At 42.5% G+C, this 17749-nt stretch overlaps 1 protein-coding gene across 1 annotated transcript in view; it reads left to right on the top strand.

Moving 5' to 3' along the window:
• Positions 1–17749, top strand: part of SYPL1 (synaptophysin like 1) — a 432272-nt gene that overhangs the window by 291418 nt on the left and 123105 nt on the right. The window contains exon 5 of the mRNA XM_069629128.1: positions 4534–4722. Coding sequence (XP_069485229.1) covers positions 4534–4722 — 189 coding nt within the window. The remainder of the gene's footprint in view (positions 1–4533; positions 4723–17749) is intronic.

Below are 17749 nucleotides of genomic sequence, written 5' to 3'. Positions count from 1 at the left end.
GCGTGCCCTGCCCCTGTCTAAACCTACCTTCCTTACCTCCCCTGAACCCTGCTTCTTTTTTTTTTCTCAATACTATCCTCTGATTGCACCCTGGACTCTTGTATCTCATTACGTGTTTTATGTAGTAAAAACATCCTAACATTATCATTAGCTGGTAATCGCCAATCTCTTAAACAACCCTATACATTTTTCAAAAACGATTGGCAGTTACCATTTCGTCACAAAAGAACACCACCTACGCAAAATGATCTCACCCCCTTTGGGCAGCCCAAAAAATGCACCAATTCCATCTCGTGGAAAACAGTTCGATAGAGGGCTTCGTTTTAAGTGGACTGTGCCACCTCAGACAATTGGTGCCGCAACGTCCCACCGAGATGGACCAATGAGCAACGAACCAACATGGCACACAACTCCTCTATTTATTTCATATTCCCACAGTCTGAACTGTCTTACTATGTAACTCCCTATCTCGTTACATGTTGTTAGTCCTGGTACACTATCTTCTAGTACTCTTCCCTGCAGTGAATGGCCTTCTGGAAAAAATTTGACCGGTCCACTGCTGAACACATCGCTCCTGGATCATAATTTCTGTGAATTTCTCCATATTATTCAGCTCATTCACACTGTGGCTGCCTGAGAACTGGCCCTACCCCTTACTGCGGCCTTCACGAACATTATGTATTCTTTCCTTATTTTATGAGAAAGCATTTGCTGTCTGAGCGCAAGAATTGGTCCCAAGAAAAACACTTCCCTTGCAATAAGACGCTGGCAACTATCTCACACCGCTCCCGACCAGCCCTTGAGCTCTCAGCCTGTTTGCAGGACAAGACAAAATTCAATCAAGTGCTCTTAGCGAACCACTATGGCATAATACACTAACAGCAGCCCAATGCCTCGGAGGCCTTCTCGAAAAGGCGAAGCTCTTGCTCATAGCATCAAGCATGCCTAAAGGCACGAGACACAATAATGCTGTGCCATGTGCTTCACACGAGGTGCTCTAAAAAAGACCAAAAACAAAAGATGCTCATTCCTACCATGCAAGAAAAATATAGTGTGGTCAGCTGTGTGTGCTGCACCAGATGGTGGAATTGTTATTGTGTGTGCTATGCAACTTCTGTCCAGCAGCCATGTAACTTGAAAATGTGGTGCCATGTGCTTGGTTGTGGGCAGGTAGGCTGCACAATGGCCTGTCATTTTCTATGGAGTGTGATGCATGCAGGAATGTGGGGCCATGACATTTCCTGTCATTGTCGTGCAGGCAAAGTGTAGTAAGTATGGTGCTCTGCAGAGTGCTACGTATTGTGCTCAGAAGTGGGGCAATGTGCTGTGTCCTGTTAGTGCCGCACTTACCTGTTATGTAAAAACAATAAATGTACTGCTATATTTTATATTGTGCCACTTCAGCTACTAACCTTTAGTTGTCAGCACTGCTAATGTCCCCGTGGCCATTAGTCACTAGCGGGTTTCTGATGGCCTGTTGGAGGATCTTCCTCCGGGGATATCTGCACTCATGTTGTGGGCGGATACCTGCATTTGAACACTTGTCTGTGAGTTGAATAATTTTTGGTATGGTCTAATGGCATCTTCTGAAGACAAGGTCTTGAGTTGTATGTTTTCCAATTGAGTTTTACATGATATCGGCATGTCATCTCACTGGCGCAATCTGAGCTTTTAGCCAGCGGTGCTATGAAGTTTTCTGTATGATTTTTGGGGAGGGAGATGGCATTAGATGATGCTTTGGTCAGTGTCTGTGGTATCACACATTTCCTGGGGCTGTATTTCACAGTGGGGAATCCCACTTGCAGAATTCAGAGATATTGTCTTTACATTTAAGTCCCTGAGTGTGACAGCTTCGTAAACAGTTTGCTTCCTTCCAACTGTAGGTGGCTGGATTAACAGGCATCCTACCGGTCCTACCAGAGTTGTTACCACTGGCTTTTTCCTCATGCCTTTTCTCTTGCCTCTTAAGAACTGCATTGGGGGCCGGAGTCCGTAAGTACAGGTGGCCAGTGTCTGTCCCCTGAGCAGAGGTAATCTCCTCTCCCTACTTCAGAACTGCTGCCAGGTTCCTGCTCAGTGTTATGCTGGGATGGGACTGGGCCGAACATACTGCATCCTCAGGCATGTGGGCTCCTGATCTTCATGCCATATGGCCAGGTTTACCTGCCTCAACAAAGGTTCTGTGTCCTCATCACAGGTACACTGCTCTCAGTTCTCATGTTCAAGCTTGCTGTCTCCAGAGCGTTGCACAACCAGCACCAAGCTCATTCCATAGCATATCTAGTAGGACGCAATAGTCTCTACAAATGTGTATGTGTTGCTTTTCAGGGCCATTGTTCTCTAGGCGTGCTAGTCTTCCTTTGTTTATTTCAGTGTTGTCCCGAGTTGATCCAGCTGAAAGGAGTAATTTGAAACCGCACTTGTGGTCAGAGCGTTTTGAGGTGCACACATTGATAAACGTGAAGATTGAGGTGGATTGCGAGTGCTACACTAAGGCGGGCATCTTGGTTGATGTTTAGCCACCCCCCCGAACATTGGCTTATTTTTCCAAAGGTAAAAGTTAAGTCTCAGTTAGAAATGTTCCTGATTTACAACTATTTTCCACTCTTATTCTGTCCTGCCTTAGTTCACACCATACCCAATTTAATATACAGAACCTTGTGTTTGGAGTTATGGCTATACTTTAGGCCTCATCATAGTTTTGCTGGTAGCTCAGCTGTAAATCCATCGAGATACCACCAAACTGTATTACCGTTACTGCCACTTGGTCCGGCTGTATTACCGCCGGATGACATTTTTTTGTTGTTGTTATTGAACATTTGTAAGGCGCCTAAACACTGGTGTTTCCAGTGCTGGTAGTTGGTGTTAGTCCCCGGTAATTGGAGTCCGTAGTACTCGATGGAAATTTTTGGTGGAAAGCTGGTGGATTTACTTCTAGCTCCTAATTGGAGGAGAATCCTCCAACTTTCAGCCAAACGTATAGTTTGGCGGTGCGGTAATGCAGCATCATACGGTAATACTGCCGCATTTTACCTGTACCGCCCAACTTGTAATGAGTCCTTTTGTCTTGTATAGATGATGATGACTTAGATCCTAGCTGGCTTCAAATCATCGAGGGGAAGTTCTGGCGTCGCATACTTGGCCTGGGCCCGGGAGTCCCGATGGCAATTATCCGATTAGAATTAGGGCTTCCCTCTATGAAGGCTATCGTCATGAAAAGGAGATTGGGGCACTATTTGAAAATGTGCAGTACAACAGCTAACCCTCTCCTGCTTACTATCTTCCAAGAATTGTGCAAGAAACAAAATCCTCAGTCACCATCTGTGACGATGATAAAACTTCTGGCCACAATTGGATGGACCTGGCGAGAAGGCCCATACTCTAAGCAAGTTCAAAATGCACTTGATAAGAGGGTAGAAATGTGGGATTGGCTAGAGAATTTCGCTCACCTTAGCGCGTTGAAAAGCTACGCATTTGTACAATACAGGTTATACTCATTCTTGCAACCCCAAGGGTATCTCAATCTATGCCCTTCAAAAAAACTGCGACGATTTATCCTTTTATTAAGGATGGACCAACTGCCTATCCTGTTGGTCACGGGCAGAAGTCTGCAGTTGTCATTGGAACAACGCACCTGTCGGTTGTGTGAAGGAAGCAAAGTAATAGAGTCAGCAAGACATGTTTTGACAGAATGTGGCACTATGATTGATGTAATCCATTGTCATCTGGGGAAGTTTTCCCATAACCTATCATCAATCGGAACGTCATTATTCTGGCATCACTGCATGAATTCTGAGAGCATGCGAGAAATGTTAGCTCTCTTCAATATCTGGATTAAGATAGAAGAAATATTGAATATTCAGATTTGAAATTAGTACTCGTAACCTAAAACAGTCACTACCCCGGCCCTCGTTTCTTCTTCTTCTTTGTACCTTTTTTTTAATTTTTTTTTTATTTCACATGCTATTTGAGCTTTGAGATTGATTTTATATGTGTAAATAGTTCATTATTTATCATATTGTTACATTGTTATTATTCTGCTCATGGAAGTTTAATCTATATATGGTGCTTACTTATTAATATGTGTAAAGTTTATTAAATAGACTGTATCACATTAAATAAATAAATAGATGATTATTATTGAACAGTCTGAGAATGATTAGTGCTTCAGTGTAGGCAAGAAAAATGCAGAAGAATATGAAAATGTGCAATAATGCATTACGTTGGACTGGATTTTGCTTTTCTTGTTATATGAACCTTTTTCATATCTTATATGATTTGTACAAACTGATTGGTATGAAACAGTGATTTGAAGTCACGTTCTAATGTGATAATTCTATTAAGTACTCCTACGAATGAAAAGAAATTTGTAGATGAAGTTATGTTTATTGTTGAAACCTGGACTGTGTGAGCTGGGTGGTGATGACCTAGAATATCTTTAGCTTTTACATGCAGTGTTCGTATATACCTTGGTGCTTGTGATTGGTGCTTGTGATTGATAGGTTATTTATGTTTACCCTCTTTTTGTTTTAGGACTTTGTGGTTACCATCATCTTTGCCTTTCTGTGGTTGGTGAGTGCTTCAGCCTGGGCTAAAGGTCTTACAGATGTTAAAACCTCGACAGACCCTGCTCATATTATTGATACGCTGAAAGCAAACTGCACACCAAACCTATGTACTCCTGGAGAAGGACCCAGTATGGGAAGTCTAAATGTATCTGTGGTACGTATTTCAATTTGCTGCTTACAATCTACATGTGCAAAACTATATGTGTGTGTGTGTATGTTTTTAAATGTATTTGTTCTGCTTAGAACTAGAAGATCACTTTGTATTTAATGGCAGTGCTTGGCAACATTTGCTTCTGCAGCTGGACAGTCGTTTTAAGCACTTCAAGACATGCATATGTGTATGCCTTCTGAGGCTTGTAACTAAACAAGACTGTATTGTGTTCAGTGCTCCAGATAAGATTTTGAGGTGGGAGTATTTTTTCTCCCCATTCTTAAACTTTTGAGAGTAAATGTGATTTCAAGAGAGTAGAAAGGACTTTTCTCCTTTGCAAGTGAGTAAAATGTATGTGACATCCAGCAGATGTGTGGAAAAACAGTATGGAAATCATTACCATGCTGCAGCTTTCTGCATTGTGAGAGAATACACTTTTCATTATTTCTCTAGGGTCTGGCCATTTGATCTCTCCTGTATTTATTTAAATGTTGAAAACACAAAAACCTAGCCAATTACATAGTAAAGCAAACATTCATGGTCTTGTGTGTTTTGAGGTTTGATAGCAATTGTCTTTTGATGTTTAATGAAAGTCCTCATATCCTGGAGCTATTCCTACCTAATGGTATACCAATGTTATGATACAACAGTGCAGCGAAGCAAGGACTCCACAATGCATAAAATAAGCAGTGTTGCATAGCAATTTGATATGCAATTTTGTAGGTTTGTTAATCAAATTGATACTTGTGTAGCAAAGCTAGCTATTTAAGTTCCCATGTTCAATCAAAGCACAGCTAGCCCTGCATTCCTCTCTTGCCATCAGTGCCCCCTTGTCTCTTTTTTCTGTCTTCAGGTCAAGTGATAATGGAGAGAAAGTACAACAGTAATCATCTCCTCCACTCTTATGTGCCAAAGGCCTGCATGGGAGTGCTTGGCAAGAAGTACATTTTTCTTTCTTTTCTAAATGACTGCAAACCAGAAGTAATCAGAATTATACTTTAGTGATACTTTTATCAAGCCAACCATTTCCAGTCTGGCAAGGACCAATATGTGTCCACATGATTAAATGCTTGACACACGTAGTTCAGTAACCTGCTGGTTGCATACATCTGTGCAACTGGTGCTCAACCCATTAGCTGATTCCATACTCCTTGACATTCTATGTTATCACTCTGTTGCTTTATACCAGCTACCCTGAAAGCGAGATGACCACAAACTACAATATTCCACCTGGTTTGCCCAGTTCTCTGCTTGCTATGCCATCCACTCTGCATAGTCTTACTTTTTTCCATATTACATAATGAATACACAAAGCTAACTAGATGTTTACGGAAAGTAGTGATCAGTAGTTCCATCTATTTGGTACATCTACAGATCTAGTGCAGTAACATACACTGTAGTTAGCCTCAAGAGCCCGCTTTGCTTTATAATTATGATTGCATTATATGTTCGCATCTGCGGGAGACAGTTGGCAAAACTGTTCTCGGAGCCTTATTATCATATCTATTTATTTGTGTCATTCATGCAGCTAACCTTTTACATTTTACAGATGCGCATCCATGACTCGCAAGATCTTTTCGCCCACTCGCCTAGTCAAGTAGTTTTATGAAGGGCGAGTACCAGTTGCAAGGGATGTTTCGAACGTTTATGTAACATTTACTTTGTTTGCAGTAAATGTCAAATAAAAGTTTGTGTGTATGGCTGGCCTCTGGGTGTTAGCAGTGTGGCAACCATAAAGCAGGTTTGTAGTAACACGCACCATTTTACGGAAATGGCATTTATATTTGTTGTCATTCGTTACTATGGGTTGAGTGCATTTGTCTTAGGTCGAATAGGTAAACTAAGTTACCCGACCTGCAGGTCTAGCTGAATTTTAAATAATTTGCATGTAGTAGTACTTTGCCATTTATGTAGTCCCTTTATCCCATTAGTATGGTCTCAACGCTCAACAAGTCCCAACTTTTGTCACTAATGTTTTCATTTAGAGGTATGCAAAACTGCTGTATTGTTGCTCATTTCATGTCTTCGGTACATATAACTTCTGGTGAAATGAACAATATTAGTACAACATTGCTAATCAAATGGGTCTGTTTGCTAATTAATACAATTTTAATTGGCAAACTGCTAATCAATTTTTGAAAACTAATTTATGCCTTGCTCTATGCTAAATTATATACCTAATCTCATGGCCATAAAGGTTATTTATATAGCGCTTCTGGCAAAGCGCTGTAAAGAGAATATATTTCTCACAATTATCACCAAACCGAAGTCGGTACTCCTTTTATTGACCTCGAAAGGATGAAAGGCTGAGTTGGCTTTGCCGGGATTCTAACCTGCAACCTACAGATCTCAGTAACAAGCATTCAACCGGCTGAGCTATGTTATTGGCTAACATCCTTCAGAGGTCGGTAAACTGTGTATCGTCTGAGTTAAAATAATCAGTCCCTAGATGTTGGACGAGGCATGTATGAAGCGCTGCATAAGTTAAATACCTATCTGGATTATCACAGGGACAGGTTTTGCTGAGTTTCTATTTCAATTACAAATGTACTTTTAATTTGTTTGTTTTTGGACAACGCTTGCACTACCCAGAGAGTCAGGTTTTGGATGTTTTTAATTGTAGTCTTGAAAATTAGAGAGGCTATAACACCTGTGATTGGTGTAATGACAATCACTCACCCTTGAGCAAAGACTCTGCTGCCACTGACCATCTATAGTAATGTACCCCATTGACTGCAAGGTTGAATGCATGTACACTAGACCATGCATACTCATCATTTTACACACTGTTTTTATAATTTGAGTGTACATTAAATTATAAGTGTAAAAATGATTTGCCTCCGCATGGTTATGCACACAGCACAGGATCTCTGAAAAATACTATTGTGCAATGCTGGTTTGCTTTCACTGGAGAAAAAAAAACGAATTTGTTGTAAAAATGTATTCTCAATTGCAACTTAGTTTTCCATCTTATTATACAATCCTAAAATGCTAGGAAAATAAATATGCACAGTGCTTCCATTATCTAAACAGCAGAAGCTGAATGGAAAGAAACCATTCCTTTTATCACAGTGTGCAGTTTCTTTTTTTTGAAGGGATTCAGAGAAATATATTCTGTTTTAGAGGCTTTTCTCCATGGCTTGCAATTACATCCTTGTAGATAAAAAATCAAAAGAAGCGTTCTGGTTTCTGTCAAGTAACCTGACCTTTGCACTGCCCTCTGCTCTAAACTTGTGTGTAAATGTACGCAGGAAAATAATAACATTGTATTTGCAAGATTGTCATGCGTAAAAAGGCCTGAACCTTATCTGGAGGTCTGTGTAAGGAAGGCATAGTATCAAACAGTAAGACAGACACAAGGGATCACAGTTCGAGTGTCTTTATTGAACTTCAATCGGGTTTAAAAAACGCCCATCTGATCCTAAATCTAAAGATGGGAGCAAGCTACGACCATCAAATAGCGCAGTCCTAGTGGTGTCTTGTCAAAATAAAAGGGCCTATACTAATAAACATATTGCTAATCCTTCTAAATACAAATAGTGTGGGAATAAATGTTATGCAAAAGAAAAGTGTTCAAGAAATGATATGTCGGGATATTCAAGCTGTTGGCTTCCCTTCCCCACGTTTTCACCACGGGACAAGGCGGCACACTTGAGCTTTCAAATCTCAGTATTGGGGCCTTCTGTGCCAAAGTCTCTAGTCATGCAAAGCCTCTTACTTCAGAGGACCTGATGCAACAAACAAACATTCAAAAGCTGCTTTCTCTTCAGGATTCTCATATACAACTTCTTGGGTGATTTTCAATTCACCCCGGGTCCCCCTCTGCCGGTCTCGGACCCACTTTAACACCAAGCTTTCAATTGATTTCCCTATGCCGGGCTTGCTTTACTCTTTTCCAAACTTTCTTTACTTAAAATCAAAGATTTTTGATTGTGCGTAGGATTTTGCTCAACCCACCGCAGAACCACTTCCATTCACAATTACTCGCTCTTTTTTCTTGATGTGCTCTCTTTCTTACTTTCACTTAGCCAATTCTCAGCTTGATACCTTATAGAGACTTTCGATCACACACGCAGTGCTGGACCACTTTGCCAAAGGTATTGTATCTTGGTTTCAAAGTTCAATCACTCATCAGCAGTTTAACTTCACTTGCATTTCTTATCACACACGTTTTAACAATGTCCGTTCCAGCGCTCGCCATACAATGTTGCTGCTTCAAACCTTGGCTTCAACACAGAGCATTCTTGTATTGGTCTCCCCAACTCAAAGACTGTGTTGATTTGCTGCTTTGAACTTGGAGCCAAGGATAGTACCTCAGAGGCTTGTGATACGGGAGGGCCCTGGGTATCTCTGACACACAATGCCGGCTTCTTCAGCCAAGTTTCCTGGTCTTATGCTTTCTCTCTTAGAGGCCTCTGGAAAGTAACGGTTCCTGTCGAAAAGGTCAAGGGAATTTCCCTCCTTGCTATCCCCTTTGGTCTTGCCGTCTTACCTCTCGTGTTAAAACTGCCATCTTGGAACTGCTGTTTCCTTGTGTGTTTTGCCTGGCTCAGAGTGTGCTCTCGTGCTCCGCCTTTCATCCATGTGGGGAAGTGTAATGGAAGTCAGTTATGTGTGTGATGATCAGTAATTTGCCTGACCATTGTATTGGGACATGTCTGGTATACTGCTCAGTTTTCTCTCATAGCAGACTGTCTTTGAGAAAGTGTTTGTGTTGTAAAAGGGGTGGGGGGTAAAGTTCCTATGTATCCTACTTGGTAGGCTGGGGAAAAGGTGTTACAGGGAACGGGATACCGCGTCTCACCATTCGGTGTCCCACTCCCCGAAGACCACTCGCCCAGGTGATCCTCCCCCACTGGTCCACCCCCAGGAACTAGATACAAGAGTTATGGCCGTTTCCTGGCCACCTGGATGACAGATGCCTGGGAACTAGCGCAGAGACACCTTCTGGTTTCTCACACCTGATACTACTGTCTAAGAGTAATTCTTGTCATCCTACTTTGTGTGCTCATCCAAGACCTCTGATCACCCCCACTACTCCTGAGACTTGGTCTTGACTGCTCTTTAAGCTACCTTGAATTGTCCTAGCTTACTTTGCGAAAGTGCTCCCTGTTTCACTAAACAAGGGTGGCCTCCTGAACATCTGTTCACCAGAGCAGAGTTGAACATTTCCCTCAAATGGAAATCGTTGTTTTGGGAGAGGGAGTCCTGGAAGGGTCCCATGAGGGGTCAGTCTCCAGGATGGAAAAGATGACATTGAATCGGTTGGTTAATAGCTTGCCCCCGAATAGGGAGATCATTGATAATACTGTCGAACAAGAAGGGCCTATTCCCTTGGAACCCTGTAATAAAACAGGCACTAAAGATAGGGTGAGGGGGGAACTTGTCAGGAAAACAAAACATCTGATTGCTAATAAAGGCAACAGTAATTCCTCAAGCAAGTTCCTTTGGAATTTGAGCCTGCCGAAGGAAATTCAGGGAAATATTAAAGAGGTACGAGAAAAGAATACAGGCTCATGTCAATCAGATGCTGACAATGTGACAATCACATCCGCTGGCACGAGTAATGAATTGGGGGGGCCATGATACATGTGATTGGGGGGGATACAGGCTGATTTGGATTTTATTTTACAAAGTCAATTGCTAAAGCATAAAATGCTTATTGAGGAGTTTCTGAGAAATTTGGGACCTGGGAATGTTGATCAGGCGGTGGGAGCTAAGGCCCGTGGGGGGGATGGGGGCATGGGGGGGGCGAGAGACTGCCCTGTGGAATCCCCCTCCCTTCCCCCCCACCCCAGTCAGATCCACCCAGTGTTACTTATGTTGAGAAACTTTCCTAGGCTGTCCAGAAGGAGCGGGTGGATAGTAGTTAAGGCATACCCTCGGGACCAAATGTATACAGGGGATGAGGATGAAGGAGCCGTCGCAGTGAGTAGGTGCCTGAGTTGGGTAATTCAGCATGGAGAGGTCGAAAGGCCTCCATTGGGGGCGAAGGCCGTAGTTCATATGCCGAGTATATTAAAGGAGCACCAGTGGTGTGAAGAGAGGGCGCCATCGGCTTAACGGGTTTCTGGCACCTCATTGTGGTCGCAGGGACCCAAGGCCCCAGCTGGCTAATCCAACACTGTGTAGCAGAGGGGCCCCACAGTAGGGAGAAGGGTGGAGATAATCCTCTAAGCAAATTACGGGGCCGGGGGGCATACCTGTAATTTAATATGGGGTAAAAGACTAGCATTGTGACCTCCGATGCAGGAGTGAACAGGCTGATATTTGAGTTTAAGGGCCGGGGGGCATGTCATTCCCACTTAATCGTAGAAACCTCAATGATTTTTTTTCTGAAATACCAAGGCTAAAAGCAATAAAATCCTGGGACATGGAGTGGGTCAAATTTATTAGTGACAAGGGGTTAGATATTGTGGCCTTGGAAGCAGTCTCGAATGTAGTAAATGACCTTATCTTAAGTGTGGCAGACAGTTTAAATCGTTATGAGATTACTGTCTCTTTGGACCCCATGAAAGGATGGGGGCAGGGATTCCCTGGAATGCAGGAGAGGGAGGGAAAAGAAGCCCTGATTACTGTAAATAGAGGGAGTAATACAAGTTGCAAGATTTCCTGGACCCCCCCCCTTGCCACCTCCACTCGTGCAGAAGAATTCATTGGTCATGGATTGGCTCTTAGTTGAATAAGAGAGGGGAAACTCTATCTCCACGAACACAAGTCTGGCTTCAGAGCTGCCAGAAGCACAAACTGCTCTCCTGAACACCCTAAAGACTTGGTCTCTAATCTTGACTCTAATCTTCCTTCTTTCTTCATTCTCCTCAATCTTTCCTCTGCTTTTGACAGGGTCAACCATGCCTTCCTGCTCAATCGCCTCCATGACAACCTGGGTATCACTGGTCATGCACTGTCCTGCTTGATCTCCTTTCTCACTGACCAACCCTCCCAGGTACAACTGGGGTTCTTTCCTCTCTTCTATCTCTCTCTCTCTACTTGTGGTGTTCCCCAGGGGTCTAATCTTTCTTCCTGGCTATGTAATCATTACCTGGCACCTCTGGCCCACCGCATCGCTACATTCTGTTTTAACTTTCAGTGTTATGCGGATGACACCCAGCTCTCTTTCAGGCTCCCCTCAGCCACCTCTCCTCCTTCTCTCACAGTGTACGTAAAAGGCTTTAAGACAATCTGTTTGATCTGTACAGAAAAGTGGGGTTGTCGGGAGTGTTAAAGGGATAGAGATAAAGGTTGCTAAACAGGGCTGTAAGATTTGATTGATTAGTCATCGGAGCATAATGATATAGAATAATGGGGATGCAATGTTAAAACTTTTTTTACCAATGAACTATTTTGGGTTTTTGGCTGGTTGTGATGGCATGGAGAATAGTCAATCATGGATCCAATTGAACCTGATTGAATAGAGCATTTGGATTGACTACTTCGTGTCCATCTATAAAAAGGGGTTGCTGGCTTCAGAGAGGATCATAGGTAGTGATGAGTCTTTAGTACTCCGTGAAATAGTAACCTATGATCTTGTAATTGAGGCTACTGTAAAGGCTAGCTCCTCTAGGGCCTCTGGCCCTAATGGTCTCAACTATCCGATATGTAAAGCTGCACCAGACTTATGGGCCAGTATTTTAGTGATTTTTCTTTTCCTCCCAAATTGTGATTTCTGATTCGTGGCAAAAATAGGTTTTACCGATTTATACAAAAATGTTAAAAAAAGGGCGATTGAGGTAACACTGGTAATTATAGGCCCATAATGATTATGGATGCGGACCAAAAAATATTTGCTGCCACATTGCTAGAACGTCTGGTGGCCTGGTTTGATAAAGTAGGTGGATTAAAAAAAAAGCTCAGGTGGGCTTGCGTAAAAAAAACGGGGTACCTCGATGAATGGTATTATAATTCGACTGATGCAAGATTCGGCCTGGTCAAAGAGGTATAATCACATCTTTGTCGTCTCTGTGGATCTATCATCCGCCTTTTATTCTGTGAAAAGGAATTTACTTTGGAGTAAATTGGCAAGCTGGGAGATACCAGAGGGACTGCTTAAATTGATTGTGCTCTTACATAATAACTAATATCCAGGTTTGGCTAAACCATGATGGTCTTTCTCAAAAGATTTACACGGATACAGGATTGTATCAGGTCTGTATTCTGGCCCCAATTTATATTTATCAGACCTTAAGGAGGAGATATCCCCCACGGCCTTTGCCGCTCCTAAATTTTCTACGTATAGGTATCATCGGTTCGCATATGCGGAAATCATATTCTTTGATTGTACACAGTTGTGTCTCCAGAGATTGATCTCTGGTTTCCCTCTCTATTCTAAGAAAAAAGTTGTAGTCATTAACCCAGGAAAAAACCAAGATAATGGATTTTAGTTATCTTAATAATTCTTCGAGTTTCTCTTGGTTTTTAAATTGCTATCAGTTTTATTTAGGATTTACCATTTTTAATAAACCGACAAAGGGGAAGATTGACTTAGGGAGCACAGATGTGCCTGATGAATAGGAAATATTTTACACTTTCAGTAAGGCATCTATCGTGCTCTTCAATGTTGGAAAGGTTGTACCGAAACTGCTTTATGGCTTGGATGTAATGCAGATGTGGGTTGCAGATAAACTGGATCTCTTGGGGACAATTGTGTGGAGGGAAGCTTTAACTTTACCAAAGTGCGAACCCATATCGTTTATTAGGTATGAATTGGGCCTACCTTCCCCTGTATATACACTCAGATGGAAATATTCTGATTTTTTTTTGACCCACCTTCATAAGATTCTCTTTATGAAGCTATGGGTCGCCTCCTATTAAATGGTCTAAATAAGTCACTGGGTACATCTAGTTACAGTATGTACGAAGATTGTGGAAGATCTTGGCTTTCACTTGAAGGAGTTAAACATAAATCTAATGCATATCAAGAAAGCATTGTTTGCCGCAGACTGGTTTCAAACCACTGCACGGATATATTTCACTTGCGCATTTTACGTATGAGCATAAAAAGATTGGACTGCTTATATCGTACCAAAGTTTGTTCCCCAATGGAAGGGCACGGGCAGTCTTCATGAGGTTTCGTCTGAATATTCTCCCCACAAATGAGGTACACGTAAGATGGGGTATGCTCCCGAAAGAATCGATTATATGTAGATATTGGGCCTCATTACAACCTTGCCGGTCCAGAAACAAGGGTGCCGCTAAGCTTACCGGCACAGTAAAAGTCTGTGGGCGGGTTGCGGAACAGCCCCAGCCCACAGACTTTCATGGAAGCACCGTTGTTAACGGTGCCGGTGCTTCCATGTTCCCCATTCCCCCATTGAGTCCTACGGGACTCAATGGGATTGGGGACTAACAATTAATGCTGCCTGACTTACCGGACCGCCGGGCTGTAATGCCCCAGTGTTTCCAGAAAGTCAGGTGGCGGTAAATCATCACGAGTCTGGCGGCAGCCTGCCGGATTTACCGGCATGGCTACCGTCGGACTCGTAATGAGGCCAATGGTAGAGAAGATGAAGTGTTGAATCGTTTAAACATATTGTGGTAAAATAAAATAGCCTAAATTGCATTTTAACAGTTTGATACATTTTAAAAGCTGGATTTTATTGACAGAGGTTTCGCGGTCAGATTTATTGTGTGGTCACTCAAATCGGGTTATTTTTTCGCTTTTACATTTTCTTAATGCTATCAACTTTATTAATAGTGATTCTGAGATTCAATGATTAATTTATTGATTTTCGCTTTTATCTGTTTCTATTTGATTCTGAGCTAATTTTTATGATATGATGCTCTGATTTTGTAAGGTCTCTTATTTTTTTTCAAAAATCAATGTTAGTCTTAGTATTTATTTTCTCTTCTTGTGATTAATTGTTTGTGATTGTGAGTTATTGTAAAAGTATGCAATACTGTATAAAATTAAATCAAAATAGATGAATGCCTCTACCCTTGCATTATCTGAAAGAAATGATTTAACTACCAAACAGCTTTAATCATCTTATACCCGTTATCATTTTGTCAATCCGTTTTCAAAAATGTTCCACTTTCCTGTAAAAGAAAGTCATACCTAGAAGATATCTTGTCCCTACAGAGGAAGACACAAACAAAAACACCAACAGGAAGAGGAGACGCACCAGCAGTGAATGATAAGAGGCAAAGTGGGTGCCCCTTGCATGGGAGGATAATTAAAAATGAAACCCAGCAGGAATACCTAGGGAGAAGACTGAAAGTATGCAATCATACAAGCACTACATCATCTCTGCAGATGCCAACAGCAGCAGCCCACCACCAGCCAAAATACAGCACCCACTAATGCAGCATTCACGGAAGTACCAGTGAAGTGCTGCTTTGCTGAGGATTCTGCTGTGTTTGGAATTCACATCTTCAGGTACTTTGCAGCTACGGTCCATTTGGAAGTAAATATACACCTTTGACGCAAGCTCTGGCCTTTCGTGCGTGACCTTCTATAAAAACGGCACACGTGCAACCGCAGAAGTACCGGAGAAGTGCTGCTTTGCCGCGGCGCTGCAGTCGCTCTGGTCCTCCATATAGTTCCCTGAGCTTGGTTCTAGCGTGCCGTAGTGCTTTTGTGCCCCGTAAGCCCCCAAGTCATAATTCATGAGACGAGGTCTGTACTCACTGTGTACAGACATGCCGTCTCCTGTACAGATACATCTAAAGGGCACGAAACGAAAGGCTGGCAACTCCACACTGCAAAGGCGTGCCAATCAACACATGCTCTACGCCTAATTTCCGTGTAAGTAGAATTGCCTCCCTTGATTCAATTAAATCTACTACGCATACAGACATTTGCAAGTTTTCCGCGATAGAGGTGCAGGTGTGCTAGATATGGCAAATATAAAGAAGAGACCTGCAGTATCACCTCAAACACCTGCTTGTACCTTAGGTGCGGGCGCTGGAAATGGCACTGTGGAAGCGGCTCCTGTAGCGGCGGAATAGTTGACAAATCAAAACGAACTGGCAAGAGCAGCATCAAATGAATTATACCAGCAAGATGGCAACTCGGAAAAAGCTATGCAGTTGCCAACTTGAGTTAATCGAACTGAGAAAGCCACAAAAAGGGATTCTTGTAATTTTTCGCTCTGATAGTGTTGTTCTTAAACAAACTTTGACTGCTCCGTCTGCAGTGAAGGATGTTGGAGAATCAGATAAGAATTTGCCATCTACCCAGTCTGATTCCCCGAATACAAACGCTATGGGAAGTGCAGCAGAACATCCGCAATTGTTATCAAGTACCTCAGTCGTGATTGATTTGGAATCAGGTGGCTCCTGTTTTTTGGATCAGGATGAGTCACAAACTCTCTTGCTCTCCTGATTTATTTCCTGACCTCAGTCGAATAACTCTATGATGGCTTTATCATTTATTGCCCCTACTCCTCGTAAAGATACATTAAGTGCTCCTGCTAATTCCACTTCCCTTTCAGCATCTTCTAACAAGCTGAGATCACATTAAATGCCATGAACATGGCCCTCTCCTCGTCAAAATTATTTGAGACACTTGACATGAAATTAAATCTTCAAGCGGCCCAAATCTCCTCAATCATTTCTTGGCAAAAATCCTTTGACTCAGCAAGATCATAGAAAGCAGGGGCCGTTTTTCTAAGTCATTACGGCTGCTCTGAGCCAAAAGCGATCCTTGAGAAAAGTACACAACTTAAGGATCGGCCAAAACTCTCCCCTTCTACAAAGAGCTTTGAAGTGGTGGGTAGTTTCGCATTCCCTGTTTCATACATAGAGGAAGATATGTATTCTGAGGATGTTCAGAACAAACAGGCTCAATTAGCAGTAGCCACGCTTACTTACCCTAATCCTGTGAGAACATCTTTGGTCAAACGTGCTAACACACTATTTTCAGCGACGGAGCGTATATCAAACAATGTTAAAAGCAATGCTAACATGGCAAAAAAAGGCTCAAGACAAGAAAACTAAAAATATGAAATCTGTAAAAGCACTAACAAAAAGTTCTTTGACTGCTTCTAATGCAGTAGCAAAAAAATATACGCAGCTTTCACAAACCAAGAGGCTTAAACCTCAAGCTCCTGTAGTGCTGAATATATCTGCTTATGATCCTCTTGGTGATCTAATTGGGGTGGCAGAGGAAATGCGCTCTTGTGAGAAGATCATTTCAGCACCAAAACAAATCCTCAAAGGTAAATAAAAATTCTAAAAATACTATCCTTATTAGCTCCCAAGGTAAATTAAATTATGTAACCATCGAAGCTCGGCAGCAGGAAATTAGAAGAGCTGTAGATGTCTACATTGCCTCTCAAAAAATTCAGTGGTAAACAAAAAGGGACAGCCCTGGAACCAGAAGGACAAAGGGCTGGGAAAACACTGGAACAGGGGGGTTGTCCTACCCTCTAGAATTCAAATCTATGCAATCATGAAGTGCAGCTATATTCAAACCCTTGTGAAAGAAACATCAATAGGGCACTAAAACATTTGTCCTATTGGAAAGCAACCTGGAAATGCACGTAATTATTCGAAGGGATTGTGTGTGTGACCTATTCCTTATCTTTGATAATACGTTTCCAGCTTGCTGGCCTCGGAAATTCTTTCTGTAGAGGGCGCTGCGCGTCAACGTCCTCCGAGTCGATGTCCCTCAACGGCCACCGTATCGGTGCCAACGTCACCATGCCCATAAATAGCCACGCGCTGCGTCCGTTGCTCAGTTCTGTTTTTCCGCGCTTCGTGGGGCCTCGGAACATCGTTGCTCAGTTCAGTCAGGATAACCCTCTATATCTACTCGAATAAATACCAACTCGTTCTCGATGGCATCTTCATCGGAACCGACGACGCCGCAATCTGGCTTCAAGAAATGTCGAGACTGCGGTATAAAAATGTCGATAACGGATCCACACAGGATCTGCTTGTGGTGCTTGGGAGCCGAGCACCATTGTACGGAGTGTGAGGACTGTATGTCCATGACGGCGAAAGCCTTGAAGGAGCGCAAGAGGAAGCTCGAGAGAGGTAAGGTCAGTCAAAACCTCCTCGAAGGTTTCTTCGGCTGAGTCGAGGCATT

This window comes from Ambystoma mexicanum, chromosome 12, assembly GCF_040938575.1.
Source record: "Ambystoma mexicanum isolate Mex_15411 chromosome 12, UKY_AmexF1_1, whole genome shotgun sequence".
Lineage (NCBI taxonomy): Eukaryota > Metazoa > Chordata > Amphibia > Caudata > Ambystomatidae > Ambystoma > Ambystoma mexicanum.
Note: the sequence above shows the minus strand (reverse complement) of the source record. Positions and strands in the feature narration are given on the sequence as shown.